Here is a 24,143-nt window from a genome sequence, read left to right as displayed (position 1 = left end):
GGGCTAGTTCCACAGATGATTCCGAGCTTGAGTCCCTGGGCAGCACGGCCCGAACTGGAGGCCCTCCAAGAGTGAAGAGATTTGTTCCTTTTGCCGGAACTGTAGGGGGGAACTCGACGTCACGGGGAACCCAAGTAAGAGCTGCAGATACCACACGGGTGAGTTGAACCGAGCAGCAGTACGCCCATACTGGCCTTTACTGATGTTATCGCCGTCCCCGAGCAACCCGATCAAGAGCTGGAGACGGACAACATACACGAAGCTGACACGCCGCAAATACACGAGGAATTCCCGCATTTGTTCATCTTTGAATGGTGTGGTGGGAACTTGGCGGACACTCCGGATGGATGTGTGACATGGTTGGCACATAGAGGACGCTTTCCCGTTGCCCGCGAAGAGGAAGAAGGCGTCATCAGCGCTAGCAGAGGGGAATGATGACCAAGCTCCAGAGGAAGAGAGCTGGAATGGAGATGGCTCAAAGCCTAATCCCATGAAGATCGGAGTGAGTGGCTAAGTTGGACATATATGAACCGAAGAATCATGAAGAACGAAATACGCAAAACAGGAAGCAGACACCCGTGAGCATCGATCGCAGATTTTCTGCAGATATTCTGACACCACTATTATACGACAGGATTTTCATGAGACAACTGGGCCTCTGCATGAGCAGCTTTTATACAGAGTAGAGGACAATGGACTAATCACTTTATGCACGTTCTTGGCGGGTCAACCAAGGCATGCATTGATATTAGAAGCCATCCTCCCACTTAGATAAAATAATTACTACTTATTAACAGAGCTAATACGTCTTTTGATATCCTGAGCGCGCATCAACAGCGATACTGCGTGAACCGGAAGAGGCAACCCATCTGATAGCTGGTCTAGCTCTTTTTGTTTAGTGACAAGTGATAAAAGGTTCGGGCAGCGACAAACAGAAAGTTTGCCCCCGATACTCGAAATTTCTTTACAACCCACACCCTATCTCTCTGGTGAGATTTGCTCTTTACAAGGTAAACCAACTCCATCTCTCGTGCATAATTGCTTTTGTGGAGACTCGGCCCGATCCGTAACGCCCCTCGCGTCGGTCCCCCGAGTCGCGTCGACGCGTCCTGAAGCTCGAACAACCCCACCCAATAATCCGATCACACTCGCAGACGGTCTGGAGCACGCCAACCTAGGCCCTGAACAGCACGCGCGACTTCCACTATGGATATTTCCGAGTCTCAAGCGACCACCCTCTTGAAGGCGATTGACCTCGCAACCGAAGAACGAGTCCGCGACGTCCTTCGTCTGCTGTGCAAAGTCTCCCCGGACGCTCAACGAATAGCTGCCGAGGAATTACTCGTCGACGCGAGTAAGAAGCGAGAAGCGGGGGACACCAATTTGGAGGACAACTCTGAGGCGGAGACTGATTCCCTGATAGTGGATCTGAGGGTGCGGAGGACTCGGAGGTTGAGTACCTGGGGAGTACCACTGCGCCGCGAACGGAAGCCGCCCCAGGAAGCTCAGGTGGAGCTGTATCGGCTGTTCCTGAGCCACCACGGCCAAAGAGATTCGTTCCGAGATACGCATTCTGCGAGAACTGTAAGGAGGAGTTCGACGTCACGGAGAATAAACGTGACGCCTGCACGTACCATCCTCGTGAGTTCTCCTACCGTCCCTCACTCCAGGGCGCGCTCATACTCACCTTATATAGTCGACTGCGAGCCGACGGGCGACGACCTGTGGGTGGACAATGAGTTCGGCGTCGAGGATACACCCGACCTGCGAAGACGATACCCGCACTGCTACGAATTCGAATGCTGCGGAGAGATACTGGAGGATAACCCGGAGGGCTGCGAGACGGGATGGCATGAGGAAGGCTCATATGAGCCACCGATGAAGATTAGCCGGACGTTTCATTATCAGCCGAGCTTTTGAGTGAATATGGCTTCAAATTGAGGTGCAATGGCTTTTTTTGACCGAGCTGTCCTTCCTGCTCCAGCACCTGAGAACGCACCTGGTGAGCGTTTGGACCGGGCTCACCACCCAGACTTTGTCCATGAGCCTAACGAACTATCTGCTTCCTGATTCTTGCATGACTTAGATGGGGAGGACTACCTGACTGGCCCTCCCGTGTAATGGCAAATACTCGGTCCTCCTCGATGCGCCATAAACAGGGGGCGATCATCGCCCCACATTACCCCTCCCAACATTGCCCCTTATCTCAATGGAAGGCACGCGATATTCTCACTGGCTGGAAGCTGCGCTCGGGGCATTGCTTAACGCTTCCCCTCCCCTCGCTCGTTTCCACATCCCATCCTCCGTTATAAGCGGGGTATCCCCAATTCACGTCTGTCCGACAACCCAATAATCTTCAACTACTCTCAAAATGTCCAAACAATTCACCGTCGCAATAATCGGCGGCGGAATCGGCGGCCTGTCACTAGCAGCCGCGCTCCTCCGCCGGCGCGTCCCCGTAACAATCTATGAAGCCGCCGCGTCCTTCAAAGAGATCGGGCTGGGCCTAACTATCGGTCCAGCTGCCCACCGTGCAATGCCACTCCTCGACCCGGCGATTCGAAATATCTACGATGAACTTATTACCACGCACGCGGACAGTCCGGGTTTTGAGGCGTTTCGGCAGACGTGGTTTGAGGTTGTTTGGGCGACGGGGGATGATGATCCTAGGAATGGGGACGTACTCTTTGATCTAAAGGCGTTGCCGAGCGGACAGACGACAGTGCGAAGGGCGGATTTTCTCGATGCGCTTGTGCGGCTTATCCCCGAGGGTGTAGCGAGATTCGGAATGAGACTTGCACACCTCACCGAGACTGAACCTGGCAATGGAAATAGTGGGATGACGATGACATTTGAAAACGGCACCACGGAAACCGCCGACATCGTCATCGGCTGTGACGGCATCCACTCGCGCGTGAAACAATTCATCCTCACGGAACCTGAATATGCTGAGAAACAACCCCGATACAGCGGAATGTACGGGTACCGCGCCGTCCTCGATATGGAGACGATGGTTGAAGCTGTCGGAGAGCATCGCGCGCGCGTGGCGACGATGTACATTGGACACGGGGCGTACGGGATTACGTATCCGATTATGCGAGCGAAGAAGGCGAATGTGGGCATTTTTCCGTTGAAAGAGGGAGGGGAGTGGACGGGCGAAGGGTGGGTAAGGGCGGCGAGAAGGGAGGATATGAAGAGGGATCTGGGAGGGATGGGGGCACAGATACAGCGGTTGGTTGAAGTGGGTTCTCTCCTCTATCCTTGCATTTCACGTATTGCGAGCCTTGATGGGATGAACAAGAATACTGATTGTATTGTTGCAGCACATGCCCGACCCGTCCCAATGGGCCATCTTCGAACACCCACACATCTCGACCTACACTCGCTCTCACGTCGCAATCCTCGGCGACGCCGCACACGCCTCAACACCCCACCAAGGCGCCGGCGCCGGACAGGCAATTGAAGACGCACTCGTTTTAGCCGAGCTCCTCGGCGATCCACACGTCATCACGGCAGGCCATGTCGTCGCGGCGTTCGAGGCGTACGATGCCGTACGGCGGCCACGGAGTCAGAGGGCTGTGACGAGCAGTGCGGAGAACGGGCATCTTTTATGCTTACGGTTGGATGGTGTTGGGGATGATGGGGAGAAGATCAAGGCGGCGATGCAGGAAAGGTTACATTGGCTATGGGATTTGGATGTTGAGGGGCATGTTGAGGATGCGAGGGGGATTATGCTCGAGAAAATACGGAATCAGGAGAAGGAATAGACATGGAGTACATAGATAACACAGCGAGCCCAAGACGCATTCCATCTGTGAGCAGCACCAGCGTTGTTCCTTCGGTCCCTGCTGCTCCCCGAGAAAGCAAGGCACGCCGTCTACGAGTCGTGGACTGTAGTCGAAGGAGGGAGGAACTACCGTACGCTCGACATCTGATAGAGCACGGGCCGCTCCTTTCATTCAGCCAAAATACCCTACCCTTCCACATAATCATATTATCCACATCTATCCTACTGAATCCGGATCCTCCCATCCTCTACCTCAATCTCCGCAATCCACACCCCCCGTCCACTCCCAATACTCTCCCCATCATTAAACGCATGAAAGACCATCCTATTCATATCCAAAAAGTCCGCACCCCCAGGTCCCCCCAACGGCCCAACATCACTCCCATCTCCACTAACAAGCAGCGGCGCATCGGGGGCCTGAACCTTGGTATACGGTCCCGTAACAGCCGACGCAGTCGCGTAGCTCACATCATAGTTTAGACTGTTGTACCAGTTTGACGAGAAGGAGAGGTAATATGTTCCGTCGACGTACAGCAGGCTGGGTGCTTCGACAAGGGGACCATCCGCCTCGTCCCGGTCGAGGATCTGCACGGGGTCTCCCTCGGCTGTGACGCCGTCCGATGCGAGCCGCTGCAGCATGATGGGCGTGGGATGCGTCGTCCCGTGCCCGTTCAGACTGTTCCCGTCAACCTTGTACACGACATACCGCGTGCCGTCTGTGTCCTGGAACCCCGACGCGTCAATTGCGCCGCCTTCATCTGTGTGGCAGGCGAGAGGGGTTTCTTGGCCCGTGTAGGGACCCGTGACCGAGGTCGATGTTGCCGTCCCGATGCAGTGTTTTCCGGAGGACGTTGCGATTGCGCTGAAGTACATTACGAACGATCCGTCATCCTATCCACCGCCCAAATTAGCAGACCATCACCTGTCTTAGGAGAAAAAGGGGACCATACCAGCTCTACAACGTCCGGCGCCCAAACCTGCGGATTACTCTCGTTTATCCATTGGGGGTACGGCTCGGGCAACGCATCCGTTTCCTCGAGGAGAGTCCACGAAGTGAAATCGTCTGAGCGCGCGACGGGGACGCGCATGCCGTTGGATTGCGTGCCGAAGGCGTAGTAGCCCTGCGATGTTTGGATTACGGCTGGGTCCGGGAAGTCGATATCTAACACCCTGGATGGTTGTGCGAGAGTGTAGGGGGCGAATTGTAGGAGGGTGAGGAAGACGGGGTGCTGGGGTCGCATGGTTCTCAAAGGTATGCCTAGAAAGACCAGTAAATACACAAGTTGACTTTATTGTTTTCCCTGGGGATAGGATGGAACGCAAAGAGCTTATATCTCATTTCGCCCCGTTCACCCGGTGTCGTCACTCCGCATGGTGGAAGAGGAAGAGCGCATGATACTACTGTAATCGGACGAATTTCTATAATAAGATGGCAGGGCTGTGCCCGCATGTTCCCTGCTCAAGATGAGAATTTGACGTGCAGATCGGCCCGTCATTGGCACCGTGCTTCTCCGGAGTAAGCGTGATCTGCGTCAAATCCGCACAGCCCCAGTGACGATCTCCGGGGTCGATCGGCTTCTGGGGGCCTAATGGGCACCCATTTTCTTTGAAAATATACTGGAAGACAAATGTAAGTTTTACATGACGGTCCGCCCTTGCTGATATAGGCTATTCGTACAGTGGATTATCTAACTTGGGCCTTGGAAGCTAGTGCATCCAAACTATGCATAGTAATGCAGTACTTGGCCTTCGACGGTGTGGATAATTCCCAGGGAAACGATCTGCAAAGACTGGTCTATCAAGGGCATGGGTAATGAAAGGGGGTTTTAGACTGCAGGGGGGGAATGGAAGAAGACTAGGTAAAACTGGAAGTATACTCCTTCTGTCTGGTACATAAACCTTGCCGGCGGACCGTAATACCTGGTGCCCTACCGACGGAAGTATTCAGCCCACGTACTACGCGCTGCAATGACTTTGACCACCACTTCTCCAACTTCCCGCAATGTTTGCTCCGAGGGGTCTAGCTCATCAGCCCAGATAAATGCGTATGGATTCTTTGTGTTGATTCCAACATAGTCCGTTCAATCCAGCTTGGAATGGTAAAATTATATCAAGGAATGCGACGATTAGACAACAACCTTTCCCCAAGGGGACGGGCTTACCTCTGCACTGACAAGTCAGATGGATTTACGAAAGGAACAACTCCTGGTTGATCTTCACCTTGTGAAATGCAGTCATTTCATAATCGCCATTGGTCCCCAACGTAAAGAAACATCTCTAGAAGTGGCAGAGATTGTGTCTATGTTCTTGAAAGTAGGCACTTCCGGCTAATATCGTCTCCCAAGCCACAGCAACCAGGCCGCATATCCAGTTGCAGTTCACTTCTTATTTAGGCCTACAACGCTAGCTGGTCTGCAACATCTGTTCCGCAACACGTCTAGCACATGTGGACTTGCTGCTAGATTATCCATGTCAATCAGAGCTGTCTTCCGTGGACCAGCAAGCTTACCTGTAAGAAACAGAGGTTATGGTGATAGTTATACTCTCCCCATACACCATAAACAACTCTATCGGGTTGTGTTGCCGGCAATATTATTGGCTTGCCTCGCAGCATCTATCTCCTACTGATACTATTAAATCTCAAATATTTCAGCAACGTCGGCAGCAAGCCTTCCACCGAAAGACCATCCGAGCACTGAGGACAAGCCTTTTATCTCAAGACTATCGAGGATGGAACCTGGCCTGGGGCAGTAAGCAGTCGCCGAGGCAAACCAGAGTTACGGACTCCATCCACTAGCTCCCCTGCGGGTTAGGGCGGAGGCAATTTTTTTCGTCAGCTGAGAAATGCCTCCAGGTTGATAAGTTCATCCAAATGATAGATCACACCGGCGAAGCAAATCAAGTTGCAGGCCCATAGTATCGAAATCAGGCTTGCCATTTCTGCATGGATACAAGCAAAGCGTACCCACACCTCGACTTAACAGGACACCTCCAGGCATGGCTGGAGATAACAAGATGGCTGTTACAATATATTTATCAAAGCAAACTCCAGCAACTTATTCCACACGGGAAAAAAGCCCAACACAGATCCAGCACTCAGGCCCAGTATCGCTGCACACGACCCTCGCGAACTGCGTCTGTGATGCCTGTTGCAAGGGGGAATGGGGACCATGTACTTGAAGTTTCAAGGCGAGTCCGCAAAGTGGGATGCTACTAAAGATAAAGAGAGCTATTGTGGCGCAATTACACGGTTATGAGATGTTATTATGTGAATTCTGCGGGTATCCCATACTCACCATGGGGTGACGTAGTTTCGGATTCTGGAGTGGGTTTCTAAGTGTAAAGATTTCCCTATACTATAGTGGGTATCCGGATTGAGAGGCCTGTAGCATTAAATAGGGATTTCTATTGATAGATAGTCTAACGTAGGTATCTTACCCCTTGCCATCAGCCCAATCAATTTATCACTAATATAGCCCTACTCCGTACATCCTCCTCTACGGAGTGCCAAGTGTACCTGACGTTCGCTTTTTTGAGCAGCTGAAGTTTAGACTTTGACCTTGACCTGCTTAGTCTCAGCGCGACTAGAACGACCATCCAAAAAGCGCAGGCATTAGACAAGTGGCAGCCGTTAGGGGTTTCCTTTGAGCACGGTCCATGACCTTCTTGGTTGCCATACTCTACTTGATCATCTTCTAGCCCTATCCCTTCCTGTCAATACTGATGAAACTACTCTAAGATTGTGTTTTACTGAGCAAGTTCTGATAAAGCTTACCAAGTGCCATACTGTGGATGCTGCACACTTTCATCCCGCTGAAAGCAAGGTACTATGGCTAGGCTAACTATGGCCCTGAAAATTTGAAACAGCTGACCAAAGCCGGGGCTACGGGCTGAGCTACAAACAACCTAAGTGGGTGATATTCACTGACTTCAGGTAATGTGAGAATACATGGATTCCTCAAGTTCCTCCTGATAAAAGTGTCATATGATAACACATTAGAGAGACATTAAATATCTGGACCAGTTACTAAAGAGACCGGTTGATACTGAATACGGGTAGAATGACTAATAGTCAAGTAGTAGACTAGAATTTTGTGCCTTTAATAACACTGCCACCAACGATGCACTACCCTTGGAATAGTGTCTGGCGTAGTTGGATGTGTCGATACCAGTATTACCCTGCTGGCGCTTCACCACATGATCTGCCTCCCCGGCGACACATGCTTTGCATTCCATGAGCCCCAGCTTTGATATCGAAGACGTATAAAGTGTACAGAGTCTCTTGCCTCCAGAAAAGCAGGTATTTCACTTGGCCATATTATTTTGTAGCCTTCCTTCTGGAATTCCCTGGTCTTTCAGAGAATTTTACATTCATGATCTGGCCAATGTCACCAAGGGCCTCACAGCCCAGATAGTCCAGCAGTGTAGGGGGTTTCGAAGCCACCTGCGTAAACAGTTTGTATTTACTATATGTGCTCGCGGCTGTTTCTATCTACAACGTTGAATATGACAGCGAGTGATCTGGTAGCGTTATTGCGACCGCTCTTCTTCATTCGTCTTTACACTAGGAAGAGCCTTTCCGCAACCGCCTTTGTGACGACACTTCCTCCAATGCTTCCACTGAGTGTAAAATAATCTTATAGGATTATTGGAAGTTCTTTATAGATTGTACTTTGTGGTTGGGTGGCAGATCATGGATCAGAGTCATTGACTCGAATATAGGTTTACCTAAAATTGCACGTGTTAAACCGTGGCTTGGGGTACGTTTGTAGCCTTAACTAACCCGCGCGCGTGATTATAACAGTTCCTACCAAATAATTCAATCCGACCCAAATAACCTAATATGTTTAGGCCTGCAGATCTTAGCATCGGATTTTGGGTCAGGTTTAGGTGACCGGTAGCCCGTGGTGTTCTATATGGACGCGCCCAACCATTTCTTCGCGGATTGGGGGGCGTTGAAAGAGTTTGCCCGGGCCCTATGGTACTAGTGAACTAATAGTGCTTTGACAGGTATCACCCCACACTTGCATAAAAGTAGTTAAGGCATCATCCCCACGGATCACCCTACTATGCGTCATAGACTCGATATAGTTTCAATAGTTAGACCGGGTCCTCAGACTTTTGATTTATGATTTCTTTGAAGTGTCTTGGTATTAGGTATTCTATGTCTACACCTTTGGAGCCGAGCGAAGGTTTAAATTTAATACTGAGCCAGAAGAATGTCACCGCCATTGGAGCCCACAATCATGACGTAGCTATAGATTCAGTGTAGAGCTCGGGATCAAGATACATCTGATGAAATCTAGTTATTAAATGATCCAAATATTACAAGTACATTTAATTAATCTAAACTCCTAGAAAAACAGGTCAAGGCTATATCATAGCGCTTGAAGTCATTCTCAGAGTCTAGTTAGAAAACATCCCCAAAAGCAAGTTTATAAATCAAGGACTGCGATCACTATACATATTTCAATTTGTCGCCTATCCAAGCTGCAATGCCTCGTCGCGATCGGATTCGTGGCCTTTCTTCCAAAAGCAAGACAGCGTCTGAAACCGATTACGCACTCCTTGCTCGATTCGACACTATATTTCTAATCGACGATAGCTGCAGCATGAGGGGCCAGAACTGGAAAGAGACCCTTCAAGCTGTGGCTAATGTCTCACCAATCTGTACTACGCACGATCCAGATGGCGTTGACATATGGTTTCTCAAAAATCGCAATCCCAAGGAACCCCAATCCGGAGCTTACCTCAACATCACAACACCTCAAAGCGTGGAAACAATCTTCGAGTCTGTCTATCCGCACGGTGACACCCCAATTGGGGCCAGACTGAAAGATATCCTGGAGCCATACCTGGATCATCTCGAGGAGTCACTACGAAATGCAAGAGAAAATACGGACCTTGTTTCAGCAGTTCGGCCTATCAATATTATTGTTATTACCGACGGAAAGCCGACTGATGACCTAGAGAATGATCTTGTTGCCACACTTGTATACACGGCACAGAAGCTGGACGACTTGAAAGCGAAGCCTTGGCAAATCGGGATCCAATTCTTTCAGGTTGGCAATGATATTGAAGTCGCCGAGTTCCTCCATTATCTAGATAACTTTGACCGATTTGGAGTCCGAGATATGGTCGACACAGTTACATGGGATAAAAAGCGGGGAGAGATTTCTGCGAGCACCATCCTGAAAGTAGTCCTCGGACGCGTTGGCCAAAGGTATGACCATGAGGGAGTCAGAATTACCTATCAAGGAGTTCAACCAGTGCAAGTCATGAAGGCAACAAAGAGAGAACCAAAGGTTGATGAACCTCCTGATACTCAGAAAGGTACGGGGAAGCTTGCCTATGGTAATTTGAACCAAGCGCCGGCGAATGAGTTTGAACATGAACCAGCAATGGCGGCTATTGTCGCAGAGAACAATGAGTCGGATGGGTATGAGGCATTAAGCATGCTTCTGAATGACCGGAGACACGACATCAAGATCACAGCAGACCTAGTCGAAGCAGCAGCACGAAACAAGCGGCAGGGCAAAGAGATGATGTCTCTTCTGCTTGCCAAACACAAAGGCGAGATTATGGTCACAGAAGACATCATCATTGCTGCAGCAGGAAATGAACAGAGTGGTCAGGATGTGCTAGCTCTTCTTCTCGAATATCAAGGAGGAAATGATCGCTATTCTTGGATACGAGAACTACTGAATGTGGGATATGACGCGTGGGATATTGCTGACATTCTCTTGGAGAAAGCCCGTGACGCTCCGTGGATATATTATGAGCGCAGCCCTACCCGTCGCGCTGCTATGCAGCCTTCTCGACACACTTCCCAGTGCTCTCACTTTCTTCGTTCTTCTTGCCAAACTGCGCCAGAGCATGAGCTGGGGGTAATGTCAACCCCAGTGCAACGATCCTCTCCTGGCCCCGAATATATTCGTTTGATTGAGGAACTTTGCGGTGTGGCTGGAATAAGCCCTACAACTCGAATCATGACCGAATGGATTGGATCGGCCGAATTTGAGAACGGAAACGAGGTACTCTCTGTATCATATACGCTATTTACAGACAAGAACCTTGCCAGCAATACCAGAACGCTGCAATCTCGCATATATCAGGCTCTGGAGGGCCTTTGCTCCGCTGCCGGCCTCACACAGAGCTACGATTTCTGCTGCGATTCTTTCACATTTCTCAAAATCAGAAGCTACAACCGTGAACAATCAATCACAATTCCCGTTGAAGTAACTTCTGTTAGCTTCCAGCTTATCATCCGTCTTGCTGAAGCACTGAAGTCAACACAACAGCTCGCTTTGGACACTTCAAACGAGCTTCGACAAGCCTCAAAAGCAATTTTGCAGCTTATCTCGCCAGAGTTGACTACGGGCCAAGATAGGAGCAATGTTGAATGGTGGTTACATCTTTGTGCTTTAGCAGTACAGTTCCTTTGTCTTGGCTTTCTATCATATATGCAAGCACATATTGGCCCAATTCAACCTTTTTTCCTGGATACCCCACTACGGCGCGTGACCTTACTGGGGCTAATGAGGAAACGAGGATTTCCGCAGCTAGTTGCCGAGCTTGTCAACCTCAGTTGTTTGGGTGATATGACTCGTGGTCCAGTTCTGGTGTTCCGTGAAAGTCCAGATTCCAGGCAAGAATGCCCGCCGGGAGAACTCCAAGAGCGCCAGACGAACGAGAAATATGATGTTCTTGGTGAGGTTGGCGCTATTCTAGACACCTGGGGACCTGGATATCTGATATATCCTAGCCACGCGCCAAGTCGCCCTGTTGCCATAAAAGTTGGCGACGGCTTTGTCTTTGCTAAAGAAGGTGGGAAATGCCACTGGGTTCAGAATGTGCAGAGCATCCCTAGATTGAGTGCTATCGATATCGAACGACCCATTCTGGTGGGCACCTTCATCACCGAGAACGAGTCATGCCGTCTGGACGAAGCCAAATGCAGGAGGCTATCGGTCAATATGTTGGAATATTTGGGAACACGCCCTGATTCCTGGAGTGAGGCCGAACGGCAGATCGGTATAGGGGGCGGCCAATACGTTAATGCCGCCTTGAATTCAACTTATAAATTGCGACGAGGTATTCAAGTCAAGGAGATAGTACTGGAGAGGCCGAATGAAGGACTCCTTCAATATTTGGATGATTATTTGGGCGTCCAAATAAGCTACTGTACGGGAGTGGCTAGGAGAGTCCCCTTACGCATACTCGTGGCAGACACAATACCGGCCTTTCCTGGAGGCTCGAGTCTTCCCGAAAACGTCGAGAGATATTTACGAGAGAGAACTTCAGCAGGGCTTCAGGACTGGCTTAGTAATTTGGACGAAGGTTCTAAAAACAAGATCCTGACAATGATCCGGACGATTCTTGAAACTCTACGGCCAAGTGGTCTGGATATTACGCAAAAGTTTTTCTGTGTTGCCTGGCCAATTCCAAAAGACACAGGTCGTTGCTTCAAAATCCCACTTAAGGGCCAGATATCTTGGACTAGAATTTTAGCCGACTCTGATGATTGCGCAACCTTTGCGTACATAACCATGAAGTGTCTTGAGACAGATAGGGTGAAATGCAGCGGAAGCCAAGACGCTTTTCATGGCAGCATTCACCTTCTTGAAACCGCGGTTATCTCCCCTACGCAAATCGTGCCTGTCGTCTCATGGACTCTGAAAGATAACAAGACGTATTTTTTCTCTAAACCAGACAGCATGTTTTGGGTCAAGGTCGAGCGGGAACCCCCAACCCAACCAGTACGTCTTGTTGCATTGGGAATTGTGCAATCAGTACCTCGTGATATTCTTCAGAGGCTATATTCAAAGGAGAACAGAAAGCAAAGCCGTTTACGGGAGTGTCCTAAAAGTTGGTCTCAAGCAGAAACCGTCTCCATCTATTAACACTTAATAACCTGTTGGAAAGTACCGCCCCTAACGGTTTCACATGCTGATTTTGGAGGCCATTCTTAAGAAAATACTGTGTATCCCTCGGTTTATTCTATCTCCGAAAGGGTCTTGCTTCCATGTACATGAAACGTGTCTACTACTATGGGAAACTAATTTAAGCATCTTGAATAACAAGAACTATTGTAGCCACTAATGTGGCTATTCACAAGCAATTTAATCCATCATACCCTACAATCAAATCGTCCACGGTGTAAACTGGCCCATTTTCCCAGCGCTAAATATGAGCCAAATTACAAATATGGCACGTTTCTAAGTGGCTCAGTTGTCCGGGAAGATGCAACCGACCTCCTTGACCAGCTAGACAGAAAGGTATGTATGGATATATGCTACGTGCAGTGGGAAATAATGCGAAAAAGAAAATTGTTAGTCGTAGAACACATGCTCTCGACAAGGAGGACAGCGCATCCCTCGTGCTTTTTCCAACGCCATGAAGAAATCAAATGCCTGGGGATTGTCAAAGGGGTCTCAGATTTGGGTCACAACACCAAAGGCAGAAGACCTGCTAACCATTGAGGGCCACTAAAAAAAAAACAGCGCAAGCGGTTGAGATGTGGGCGATGCATGCCTTGAGAAGTGTCGTGTGGGATGCTGATAGCGGTAGGCCGACTTATTTCAAGTATCGACTTCGAGATCACAATGCCCCTGATACCGAGTAGATAATGAGGATGTGACCCACCTAGCACAAGGATATTACGAAAATTTTGTTGGAAACATCCTCGATGCTGTTTGTTTAGGAGGACCTATTACTGGCAAGGACGATGAAAGAATGTATGTATACATTCTCCCTTTTAATGGAGTTGATAACAACTCAAGTCTAGGTCCCGACCAATGATGTAAAAGGAATGAAGATTATCATGCCGGAGGGATGTGACTCGCAAGGATATAGCGAGGCGGGAGACATTGGCAGGATTATCGGTCATCATGGACTCGAGGAAGTGGAAGTCAGGCAGGTAAGGGACATATGAACCCACTGAACTGGCATGAGGTCTGATAAGATACAGAGTAACTGGATCCGTACGCTCTACGATAAGGATTGGTATCTCATTGACTTCCCGAGAACTCTCAATTGATTGGCAAACGATGATGACCGGATCCGTGAAGGTCGACAGTTCAAAAAGGTTCTGGAGAATGGAAAGTATTTCAGCAAACTTGGCCCAGAGAAGAGTCCATTGGCAACAGCTACGGCTTGGGAGGACTTTTCGAAATTCGCCCCAGCCAACGCAGCAGTGGCTTCGGGTTGAGATAACCCTTACAGGAAGCTTCCTGTAACCTAACTTCAAAAGTTTCATACCCAGCTCAAAAAGCATCCTTGAGCCAGGAAGTTATCCGGCAGTAGCGTGTTATCTGTGCGCGCCTTTTATGACCAGAATGGCAAGCTACAGTCGATATTCCCAATGCTAGCCTCTGTATTGCTATTATCTCGGTACTGATGGATTAGTCTGAATAAACCGGATCAAATGAGATTGAACCCAACTATCCCCGTAACCATATAGATAACGAGCAGGATGATGTTCCCGGTTTGCAGAGGTTCAACGCGAGATGAGGTTTTTCTTAGGCGTAACCAGCGGCCCTTCAATGCCTCCCCTAACACTCCTTAAGTGCCATGAAACCCACTGGCGACTGTCAACCGATTCCACGAATTATTGTTAGACTCATGGCATCTCTGAGACTATGGAGTAGCCGACTCTTGCGGGGTTATTTATCCTGGCGCTTCCTAGGAACTCACCACCATGTCTGGCTCGGTCTCTTCTAGTAGGACCAGCAACTACAACGTTCCTTAGAGAATCTTCTCGACTTGGAATGGAGAGATACAAGAAGGGTATTCTACTTGATAATGGAGCAGAAAGGATCCACGTATGTTGGGATTCTAAGGTTCCATTAAGTCGCCGCTCGGATCTTTGGATCCGGTGGCGTCATGGCCGGCCTTGCTGCGCTCCGAGATTTCGAGAGCACTTGCACCGTGGTAGCCACTGCGGGGGTGGGGTGATATTTACGAAATGGGTCCCCGCTTTTTTTATGCTTACTTTGGAGTTTGGACATGTGGCTAGACCTTTCTGTGTCCCGGTTGCGGAGATTATCAACTGAGTCTATCCCACCGAGCACTGTAGTACGGCGAACCTTATCTGGCCTGGTCTTTCGATTTAAGTTTGATTTGAAGCACACAACTATTACTTCATCAGCGGGGACAAGGAATCAGAGACAGCGGTCTCATCACATAGTCCTGATGTAGGCCCAAGGGGCTTACGGCGAGCCGATCAGCAGAGTAGCGAGTTTACGATGACAACATGAGTTGCGACTGAGATGTCCAGACAGCCGGTCATTGATAACGTGGCTCCTCGTGTAATACCTTCCGTGGATCTATATTCTCAGCACACCTCGATTAACCGAGTTTCTTTATGCGGAGACTACTCCAGGCTGGGCAACCTAGCACTGTACAAAACCTGGTAGATTATCACTCACGTCTATCTCCTAATTATTAGGAACAACTTCTGGTATCTATCTGCACTACACAATGCGCGCGCCAATTCTGTCCGTCGGTTTCTTGTTCCTCTCAGTCTACCAACCAGTCGCCAGCTGGGGAGACGTCGGACACCGTACAGTCGCCTACCTAGCAGAGAGATTCTTCACTGAGCATGGCGCTCAATTCGCCAACGACCTCCTTACGAATAATCAAGGTTTTGACATTTCAGATGCCTCAGTCTGGGCTGATACCGTCAAGCGAAAGCGTCCTTACACACGGCCTTGGCACTATATCGGTTTGTACTTGCCGGAGCAAGTTTGCTATATGAGAGACTCACATGTTCGTTTTTAGATGCAGAGGATCGTCCTCCGACTTCCTGTTCAGTCTCTTATCAGCATGATTGCGATGATGCGGGATGCATTGTATCAGCCATGGAGAATATGGTCTGTCTTGGGCCGCTCAAGTCCTCATGCACACACGATTCCATCTAGCTACCAGACCGACCTAACTTATTCGCTGCGCACAGACACATCAACTTAGAGACCCACGCACCGGTACAACTGAGCAAAAGGAAGCCCTGATGTACCTGATGCACTTCTTCGGAGACCTCCATCAGCCCCTGCACGTGGAAGCTACAAGCAGAGGTGGAAATGACATCGCGGTTTGTTTCGACCGTCGTTGCAGCGGACAGAATCTCCATTCAGTCTGGGACACTGCCATCCCACATAAAATCAATGGCATAAAGCATAACCTCAAGCATAACGATGAGAGGAATGCTTCTGCTGAGTGGGCGGAGAGCCTGTATCAGACCACGGGCGAACTGGCCTTACATGTGGAAGAGTGTTCCGACATTCGGAATCCATTGGAATGCATCATGCAATGGGCGGCGGAAACAAATCGGCTGAACTGTAAGTACGTGCTTAAAAACGGCGTTTCATGGGTGGAGGATCATAACCTTGGGGATGAGTATTATGACAAGGCCGTGCCTATTGTGGAGGAGCAAATCTCCAGAGCGGCCGTGCGCCTGGCAGTCTGGATCAATACCATCGCCGCTGAGAGAGCCTCTTCACCCGAAACACTGGTTGACCAGAACGACCTTTGAAGACAGGATTCGGACCAAAAGTGACTTTTGACAAAGCAAAGGCATCGTAGTCACTCAGCGCGGGACGGAGAAATATTCAACAGCACTGGATGGATTTCACTTGTGTGTTGATAGGCGACTGGTTGATAGTTACCACTTATCTCGCTCAACGCTGTTCTACCTACTTGATCTCTGCATTGCGTTGCTATGCAGCTCTTCTTGCTCATTTAACTTTGTCATTCAACGACCCTTGCTGTTTTGAGTCTTTTTTCCAACTTATCAGACCTCGTATTGAGTTGGTTCCTTCCATGGTTCTGCTTCCTTACTATCCCATAAGTGCGTAGCTCCAAGGGTTGCCCTTGCTTAGACAGGAGTGACTACAATTAATGCCGTGCATTCGCGTTGGATATACACAGCAGTGTCCCTTTGTACAAAGACCATGAACCGAATCAAGTCAGCAAAACAAGGATCTATAGATTATGCACTACTGTAGTATATACATACAATGTACCAGCCAAGCAAGGCTTGCTAACAACTCTACCCCATCACAACCCTCTCCAACGCCACATCCTTCCCTTCCCCTAAAAAGCAGCATTAAAGAAACTCTGCGCCGAATACCTCAGGATGAAACTCCCCTCGCGATCCTCAAAACGCTTCACAAGCTCCCCCTCCAACTCCTCCCACGAATCAGTTGTCTCCAACAACTTCTCAAAAAAGTGGATATACTCCTTCGTCTCCTTCAAATGCTCAACCCCATACTTCTCCGAAGGCAACGCATGCGACGGGATAACATACTTTGGCCTCAGCGCAGCAACCTTGTCGATACTCGCCAGCCACTGCGCGCGGAGTTCAGCCGTAGGGTTCTCGGCGAGATACTGGTAGCAGTGCCCGTAGACGACGTCGCCGGTGATGACGGCGCGGAGGTCGGGGACGTACAGGACGGTGGAGTTGACCGTGTCGCCCTCGCCGACTTCCACCGCGCGGAGCTCGTACTGTTTCTTGTGGTGGGCGTGGCCGTTGTTGCTGTTTAGGTAGAAGGATAGACTCGGGTATGTTTCTTCGAGGATAGTGATATCTTCAAGAACCGGCGCAACAAGGTCCGGAAACAGAGCCGCCCAAAAACTCGCAAAGAACTCGGGTTCAATCTGCTGCTCCATGTGATCATACACCTCCTGCGTAACAAGGATCTTCACGCCGGGGAAGCGTTGCTGGAGCGTGGGGATGGCGAAGAAGTGATCGCCGTGTCCGTGTGTGATGTAGACGGCCGTGAGTTTCCTACCGGGGACGGTTTCCTCGATCCAGTCTGCGAGCTCGTTTCCGCGCTCGGGAGAGATGGGCGCGTCGACGAGGACGGCTTCGGAGTCTGTTGCGATGAGGGTGAATGTTGTTGGGGAGAAGGAGAGGTCCGTTGAGTTTTGGTAGGTGAGCGGGACGGGGGCGGCGTGGTAGGTGTAGATCTGGAGGTCATCCTTTTCGGCGATGGGATGGGAGTCTGGGCGGCAGGGGCAGGTCGTGCATTTTGCGAGGACGAATGGAGACGACGTTGCCAGGAGGGCGAGGATGGAGGGGAGGAGGAGGCGCATTGTGAAGGGGTGGCACTGGTCTGGACGTTTCTGCTTGACTTTCGGGAACCCTGTATTGCTCGCAAGGTACCTCTTTATACATGCTTTCTTTTTCCTCTGCTTTTTGCTGGGGAGAGGTTGGTACGGACACGCTCACTAATCACCTCCAGTTTCCTGTATTTCTTGATCATTCATCCGCGGAACATGTCAGATCGGCCAGGGAAAACGAGTAGATTATTGGGTTGGTAATCCGGTAGGAATTCCCCGTATGGATGTCAGCCCAGCGTCCCCGGAGAGAACAGAGACTTGGTAGGGGAGATACTAGGGTATTGTCCATCCCTGCCCGTCCCCAGGACAGGAAACGCGCTGAGGCAATACCATAAGAGTCGCTATGAGTGCAGTAGACCGTCCAAGTACTGCAGTCAATGAAGCCAAAACTATCGCAAAAGGTGTTTCTACCGAGTTCAGCGCAATCGCGATTGAGACGGAGGCTTTAATTGTCCACGGCACCGCAAATCTTCCCACAGCACCTCTGTGGGTCAGGGCGTTTTCTCCTCAGGCTCAGCCCCTTGCGCTTTTACCGATCAGGCGCTACGACTTCCTCTTTGGGGTCCCGGGGCCGGATGATGAATCAGTAAGTGTTTTCGGGCACATTATTGGTGAGTAACATACCCATGATTACCACGCCGACGCTCTGCTTGGGCCGTGCCATCTGTCGCCTACAAAACCAAGGAAAAGAGTTCAGGGGAGGCCAGGGGGGAAGTGAAACAACTAATTCTAATCACATTAACTGTCGGAAAACATCCTCAGCCCAAGCAAAATCCAGGATCCGATCCTCCCCCTCCGCCACCTGCTCATCCTTTCGATTAAAAATCCACAATAAGTGATCAACCCCAACCAAAAACGCATCCATCTCCTCGGGCTCGATAATCGAGGTAATCATATAAGACCGCAGGATGAAGAACGCCTGGTCGGCCAGACAAGTTGCCCCCGCGGCGCCCGTCATGAGGATCCAGCGCAGCACCTCGGGCCCGGAACGCAGCCAGAAGAGGTTGTCTACGTGCAGCAGTGCGGCTTTGAGTTTTTCAATTTCCCCTGCGTTGTCTGTTATGTTGTAAGTGCAACTGTTGTTCAAGCCGCGAGTCACCGCCGTCCAGTAGATGCTGGCCGTGATGGAGATGCATTGCATGGCGTGGTGGACTTCGGGCTCCGGGTCGGCGGTTGTTGTTTCAGGGGGCCCTGTGCTGTGATCGGGCAACGCGTACTCTACAGCGCTCACGCACTGGTTGTTGAATGTGATGAGAAAGTGCAGCAGCGGGACGGGAAGTCTCTGGTGTGGCGGGCGCTCCAGCTGCTTCTGGATCGCGATCGCCAGTAGACTGGTGTAGCAGCCCGAGCTCGCTCGGGGCCCTGCCACAGAGGGGCAGAGTGTGTCGACCCGGTACACGATGCTGTTCCACACATCGCGACTATTTTCCAGGAGTTAGCAGGGAGTAGGTACGTATTTGGTCCAATGGGTGGCTCGTGACATACAGTCTGAGCAAGTAACTCGTGTAGGTATCCGGCGGGGGCGGGGTACCCCCCTTGAAGTCGAGCATGGCGGTTATGCCGGCATCGTGTTGCTCCGCGTCTTGGAAGTCGCCAAGCAGTTTCTACGCCAACAGTCAGGATGGGAGTGATCTCGATGCTAGCAGATGGGGACAGATACCGCGAAATATACCAGATACGTCGTTACTGCAATGACTTCGTCCTGGAGGCCGTGCGTTGCCGCCTGCGAGACAGCCTTGTTGATCAGGCGGATTGTTGCGCCCTTGTGGCGGAGGGTGACGGGGTTGTCGCGTTTCTGCTGCACAAAGTCCATCAGGGAGGATGTTGCAAACAGTGTTGCGTGGAACAGACAGGCGTCTGACAGGACCATCTGCGTCCAGGTGTTGTAGATGCTGTGTGCGAATGTTCTGGGGTACTGGTGCGCCACGAGTAGGAATAGGTTCTGGCCTGCAGGATATGCAATCAGAAACAGGGGTCCTCCTCCCCAATCGAAAGGCAAACTCGCTAGGATGATGAGTCTCGGAATCACTAACGCTGGAACAACAACGCCGGATAGTACGGCTGCTTGGGCGTCGGATAGGTCACCCCATCCCCAAGATACCGCTGGATGGTTCCATCCCATAAATAGAACTCCTCGTCCAAGACCTCCTGCAGATGGCTTGTGGGCAGAGTGCTCTCACTGGAGTCTTCCTCCGTAGCATCCGCGATTAGTTCCTCCCGGGCCCCCGCAGCCCCCTCCTGCTTCTGAGGCTGGAGGACAATTAGCGGCCGGTCATTCAACCAGCCCAGAGCATCCCCAGCGTCACCGGGGCCTTGTTTCTCGTCTGTGCTCTGCGCGTCGTGCCTGCGGCGTCGGCGCTTCAGGCTCGCATTCGCTGCCACGGCGGCGTTGATGGCGCCACGCACGCCAGCCTGCTTCTCAGAGGTCGGCCCTGTGTAGTGGATGAACATGGCCGCGGTGCATGCTTGCCGAGATTTGGCCGTCCGTAGTGCATCAGGAGTTGATCTAATCCAGGTTCAGCGCACAAGGCTCCCAACCGTGGAGCGAGTTCTGTCCAACCTGCTCTTGCCCATCCCCAACCTCAACGTGGTGTTTCTCGTCCGCGGCACTCCAGCTCGTGCTGACTGATGCTGACTCACTGTGGCTGGCCACTCGACCAATGAACAGCGCGGTTCGGCGGGCCCACTTGCTCTCCAAGGCATCTCTCGGCGCGTCTGCTTTTCCGTTCCGGGATCTCTCGAAGCGCAAGTTGATGCATCTCAGCTGTAGCACAGTCTGGATCATGTTTCCGGTCTTATAAGTCTCGTTGAGATAGTGTGGGGCAAGTCTACCCCAAGGCAGAATTGTACGGTTGCGGTTACTTCCCTGCATGAGGACCTGATGAGTCGAATGTCTCATCGGACACTGATATATATCCCCCCGCAACCCCCGCAAAATGTTTGAAATCTGCCTTAGAGATATTAATCACGGGTGCAAAGCATCAAGACTACGCACATTGGCTTTGAATTCTAGGAAGTGGCCCTACTGCTCTGTTATGTAGGGAAAGAATACCGGCTCCGAGGATCGTGAGGTTTCGTGGTGAGCAGTAAGATAAATGACTCTTGGCGGACTATACATGAATACTCATCCTGGCCTCTCAACACGATCGAGGGCTATATTTGTCTCTTTATATCGATCTTGTTTTCTGGACTTTTAGTACCAAGTCCGCATCCACTAGAGATTAGTGAGCACAAAAAGCAAGGGGACAGTTGCTCATTCGCCAATCTCCAGAGAGTGGCAGTCGCTGATTAGTATTCATCAAATACCAATAGCTACACCGCCGAGGACCGATTACTATTTAGTATTCAGACTGTCGTTGTTATCTAGACTCTATAAGAGGAGACACCCGCGCTGGAACCTGGATGGTGATGCTTCTCACACAAGATTCTCTACGCATCGTACTCCCTTGATATTCACATACCCTTACCCATCACCCTTTCCAACTAGCACAATGTACCTTCTCAAAAAGCTCATCATCCTCTTCGCGATTGCGACCAACACCGTCCTCGCAACCATAGCCCTCGGCTCCCTCGAACTCCAAAAGAACAAACCTCTACTAAACAGTACACTCTACCCACCCTCTCAAGCCCACCATACGAATCCCCACTAACAGAAAAAAATAATATAGTCGCCTGGATCGAAGGCAACAACCCCTGCATCCGCAGCGAGTACATAACCCAGATCTCCGCCTCGGGCCAGAACCCCTGCGGGATCCGCTTCACGCTCACAAACGGGTACACGTACTACGAGGAGAACTGCGGCGTGAGCGCCATTGTGATTCGCAACGGCGACGGCTCGTTCAATTCGCAGTGCAAGCAGAAGAGCTGGAGCTGTGTCAGTGGGAGTGTTACGTTTCGGCAGACGTGGAGTTGTTAGGGTATGCTGTGGTTCTGAGATGGTTCCTATAGAGGGAACTGATGCGCGAGAAGACTGCTTGCTGGGTTCGCACGGACTGTGCAGAGTAGGATGACGGATTTGTCTAGTATAGGGGCGCCGGGGGTTCTGCACCATTTGACGAGCAATCGCCGCAGGAGGCGTCGCGGGGGTTCATCGCACCTGCTCTATGAGAGTACCTTCCTACCAGGAAGGCGCCCACATTATGACCGATATAGGGAAGGAGCGAGCTATGGCCGCGCTTTCCTGTTTAAGTTCATCTTTTCTCCGCCGGAGACACAATAGGTCGTCGGTGTTGGGTTGAGCGTGCGGATACTGGATACCCGCAATAGGCGCTGGGTTATAAATACGTGGTTGAATTGCATCTCTTACTTATGGTCGCTTTCGTTTGAAGCTTGTTTATAAAAGCTCGAGACAACATCTGCCCGCCCTATATCCCGCCCCATCCGATAATGCCGTCCTCTCTCCATGCGTATCTCAACTCCGAGTCTCTCCTCAAAGACAAGAACAACATCCGAGCCCCCAAACTGGAAGTACCCGAGTTCCTCGCCTTTATGCAGCTCCGCCCCAACCTCCGCCGTCAAGACCACAGACGATACAATTGCCATGCCCACCGGGAGCACGGCGACTAGTCCGGCGCCGGTGTCGAGTATAATGAGGCCTCTGGATTGGCAGAATTGGTATCCGGTTTCATTCGGTATACACAGCTCGCTAACCCCGTCACCACCCCGTGCTGAATCTGCTTCCACTAGCATATAGTTCTGCCCCGTGATAATGCGCGCTTCGAGGACCTTTCCAGCAAGGGGTGTATGCACCCGGTGGTAATCGTCCACGTTCAAGAAGCCATGCAGCCATACTCCGTTCGCGAAGCGATCCTTATATGGCGACCCTGCAAACATCTGCGCGAGTGGCCACACCAGGCCCTTCGTCACGACAGTGGACTCTGGCGTGATACGGTGAGCCTCTCTGAACTGGAAATCAGCAGGACTTGTCACGACAGAGTTATCTCCGATGGAGGCAATAGGCCTTCGACCAGGCTTGACATGGCGAGCGAAGAACTCGTTAAACGTTCGCCAGCCCCCGCGAGGCTCGATATAGTCCTCAATATGATACGATGGGCTCGTCTCGAATGTATGCAGTGCGGATGCCGATTCGGGCATGTCCATGAATTTTCCGATCTCGTTGCTATATCGTACCATCCAGGCTGATAGCCAGGCCAGACCACTGTCGATCCGTTGCTCACTCCCCACTGATGGGCGGACTGGACTCTGATACCCGATTATCGAAGGCTGATCCAGCACGAACCACATTGTTCGCAGTCGGAAGAGCAAGTCTTTAGGTCGAACAGCTTCGCTTGGGATCCAGAACAGTTGCTCGTTGATGAAGTTGTAATAATCCTCCAACGAGTTTATGGCACGCATTTCCAGCGTGTCGTATGCCCGTGCTGTGTGGATCGCTGCCTCGAAATCTTTTCGCCGCCTCTTATCTGCACCAACCCATATCCTTAGCTCTTCGACGACTGGTGCATATTTCTCTTTGATCAGTTCCTCGCAATGTTCCCCCGCGGAGAATAAGAGGCTGATACTCCTGAGGAAAGTGTCGAACATCGCGGTGTGCTTCATCTGATGCTACCCCGCAAGCATATCTCCCGTCGACGGCTAGAACTGGGATTGTACATATTTATGGACGTTGACGGTCAGCTGCCATTTGAGACGGCATCGGTAGCTCTGTACCAATTGACACGTCAATAGGCAAAACCCTTACTGCCAATGTTCTTTAGGTGGAGTAGTTCGAGCTCAGCTACGCCATCCTGGGGTTAATCCTTCAGCTCGACGCCACAATACGTGGCAAGCTGAATGAGAGCCATTGCTCGTATAGGGTGCCGCTAGCTACGCCCAGGTCCAAACAGAGCTGCTCCAGGCAGTCTAGGTATTTCCAGGCAATCACAACTAAGCGTGTGTGCATTTGCAGAATTTTTCCGCCGTGCTCCACCCCAGCCGCAGGTAGCTGCAAAGATTCCCATATCGGACTTGAACAAAGACTCCCCAGACAGCCGCACCATATCTGATACGCGCCTCCTGAAACTGCATATGTGTGCCCCTTAGTTGAAAAGCAGGTACCTACCTCCGGTAGGAGCCACTCGCGCGAGATGTGTGCATCGTGTCTGGACCTTTGATGGCGAGGAATACCTAACTGGCATAGGACGTCTACTACCCTTCTAGACCTAAGTGATACCCGATTTAATAATCACTATGTAGAAACTCTCGCTGTACATGAGCCTATCTAAGGGGCTGGGTTAAC

The 24,143-nt window shown here is 50.9% G+C and overlaps 9 protein-coding genes across 9 annotated transcripts; 5 read left to right on the top strand and 4 right to left on the bottom strand.

Annotated features, from left to right (window-relative positions):
* Positions 1-968: 968 nt before the first annotated feature.
* BJX68DRAFT_191502 (uncharacterized protein) lies at positions 969-2,114 on the top strand. Its single transcript, XM_071037393.1, has 2 exons — positions 969-1,641; positions 1,697-2,114. Exons 1-2 carry the CDS (start codon positions 1,207-1,209, stop codon positions 1,880-1,882), a joined length of 621 nt encoding a protein of 206 aa, XP_070902633.1. The 5' UTR covers positions 969-1,206; the 3' UTR covers positions 1,883-2,114.
* A 1-nt stretch (position 2,115) lies between these two features.
* BJX68DRAFT_279190 (putative salicylate hydroxylase) lies at positions 2,116-3,973 on the top strand. The gene is made up of 2 exons (XM_071048686.1): positions 2,116-3,241; positions 3,324-3,973. The coding sequence occupies exons 1-2, from the start codon at positions 2,372-2,374 to the stop codon at positions 3,765-3,767; spliced, it is 1,314 nt and encodes a 437-aa protein (XP_070902632.1). The 5' UTR covers positions 2,116-2,371; the 3' UTR covers positions 3,768-3,973.
* Positions 3,974-4,009: 36 nt separating this feature from the next.
* On the bottom strand, positions 4,010-5,063 carry BJX68DRAFT_279186 (glycoside hydrolase family 43 protein; the record flags this gene model as incomplete). The annotated part of the gene is made up of 2 exons (XM_071048685.1): positions 4,738-5,063; positions 4,010-4,678 (listed from the first exon to the last, which is right to left on the bottom strand). Exons 1-2 carry the CDS (start codon positions 5,026-5,028, stop codon positions 4,010-4,012), a joined length of 960 nt encoding a protein of 319 aa, XP_070902631.1. The 5' UTR covers positions 5,029-5,063.
* Positions 5,064-9,282: 4,219 nt separating this feature from the next.
* Positions 9,283-10,678, top strand: BJX68DRAFT_263305 (uncharacterized protein; the record flags this gene model as incomplete). The annotated part of the gene is made up of 2 exons (XM_071044658.1): positions 9,283-10,425; positions 10,541-10,678. 2 exons carry the CDS (start codon positions 9,283-9,285, stop codon positions 10,676-10,678), a joined length of 1,281 nt encoding a protein of 426 aa, XP_070902630.1.
* A 4,590-nt stretch (positions 10,679-15,268) lies between these two features.
* On the top strand, positions 15,269-16,319 carry BJX68DRAFT_263304 (S1/P1 nuclease; the record flags this gene model as incomplete). The annotated part of the gene is made up of 3 exons (XM_071044657.1): positions 15,269-15,512; positions 15,569-15,660; positions 15,744-16,319. 3 exons carry the CDS (start codon positions 15,269-15,271, stop codon positions 16,317-16,319), a joined length of 912 nt encoding a protein of 303 aa, XP_070902629.1.
* Positions 16,320-16,780: 461 nt separating this feature from the next.
* On the bottom strand, positions 16,781-18,528 carry BJX68DRAFT_229440 (MBL fold metallo-hydrolase). Its single transcript, XM_071039035.1, has one exon. The coding sequence runs from the start codon at positions 17,879-17,881 to the stop codon at positions 16,880-16,882; it is 1,002 nt and encodes a 333-aa protein (XP_070902628.1). The 5' UTR covers positions 17,882-18,528; the 3' UTR covers positions 16,781-16,879.
* On the bottom strand, positions 18,513-20,485 carry BJX68DRAFT_229438 (uncharacterized protein). The gene is made up of 3 exons (XM_071039034.1): positions 19,569-20,485; positions 19,394-19,512; positions 18,513-19,329 (listed from the first exon to the last, which is right to left on the bottom strand). Exons 1-3 carry the CDS (start codon positions 20,028-20,030, stop codon positions 18,642-18,644), a joined length of 1,269 nt encoding a protein of 422 aa, XP_070902627.1. The 5' UTR covers positions 20,031-20,485; the 3' UTR covers positions 18,513-18,641.
* A 914-nt stretch (positions 20,486-21,399) lies between these two features.
* Positions 21,400-21,824, top strand: BJX68DRAFT_263301 (uncharacterized protein; the record flags this gene model as incomplete). Its single annotated transcript, XM_071044656.1, has 2 exons — positions 21,400-21,511; positions 21,577-21,824. 2 exons carry the CDS (start codon positions 21,400-21,402, stop codon positions 21,822-21,824), a joined length of 360 nt encoding a protein of 119 aa, XP_070902626.1.
* Positions 21,825-22,210: 386 nt separating this feature from the next.
* On the bottom strand, positions 22,211-23,449 carry BJX68DRAFT_263300 (phosphatidylserine decarboxylase; the record flags this gene model as incomplete). The annotated part of the gene is made up of 1 exon (XM_071044655.1): positions 22,211-23,449. The coding sequence occupies one exon, from the start codon at positions 23,447-23,449 to the stop codon at positions 22,211-22,213; it is 1,239 nt and encodes a 412-aa protein (XP_070902625.1).
* Positions 23,450-24,143: the final 694 nt, after the last annotated feature.

The sequence above is a fragment of the Aspergillus pseudodeflectus genome (genome assembly GCF_044049435.1).
Source record: "Aspergillus pseudodeflectus strain CBS 756.74 chromosome Unknown BJX68scaffold_7, whole genome shotgun sequence".
Classification (NCBI taxonomy): Eukaryota; Fungi; Ascomycota; class Eurotiomycetes; order Eurotiales; family Aspergillaceae; genus Aspergillus; species Aspergillus pseudodeflectus.
This window is presented reverse-complemented; position numbering and strand designations above follow the sequence as displayed.

Bases quoted from the DNA above. Each gene is read 5' to 3' on its own strand.
- BJX68DRAFT_279190 (XM_071048686.1), top strand. From the start codon at position 2,372: ATGTCCAAACAATTCACCGTCGCAATAATCGGCGGCGGAATCGGCGGC. The intron at 3,242-3,323 runs GTGGGTTCTCTC...GTATTGTTGCAG, and splicing joins AGATACAGCGGTTGGTTGAA to CACATGCCCGACCCGTCCCA.
- BJX68DRAFT_229438 (XM_071039034.1), bottom strand. From the start codon at position 20,030: ATGGGATGGAACCATCCAGCGGTATCTTGGGGATGGGGTGACCTATCC. The intron at 19,513-19,568 runs GTATCTGTCCCC...CTGTTGGCGTAG, and splicing joins CGTATCTGGTATATTTCGCG to AAACTGCTTGGCGACTTCCA. The intron at 19,330-19,393 runs GTATGTCACGAG...CCTGGAAAATAG, and splicing joins ACGAGTTACTTGCTCAGACT to TCGCGATGTGTGGAACAGCA.
- BJX68DRAFT_191502 (XM_071037393.1), top strand. From the start codon at position 1,207: ATGGATATTTCCGAGTCTCAAGCGACCACCCTCTTGAAGGCGATTGAC. The intron at 1,642-1,696 runs GTGAGTTCTCCT...CACCTTATATAG, and splicing joins CGCCTGCACGTACCATCCTC to TCGACTGCGAGCCGACGGGC.
- BJX68DRAFT_229440 (XM_071039035.1), bottom strand. From the start codon at position 17,881: ATGCGCCTCCTCCTCCCCTCCATCCTCGCCCTCCTGGCAACGTCGTCT.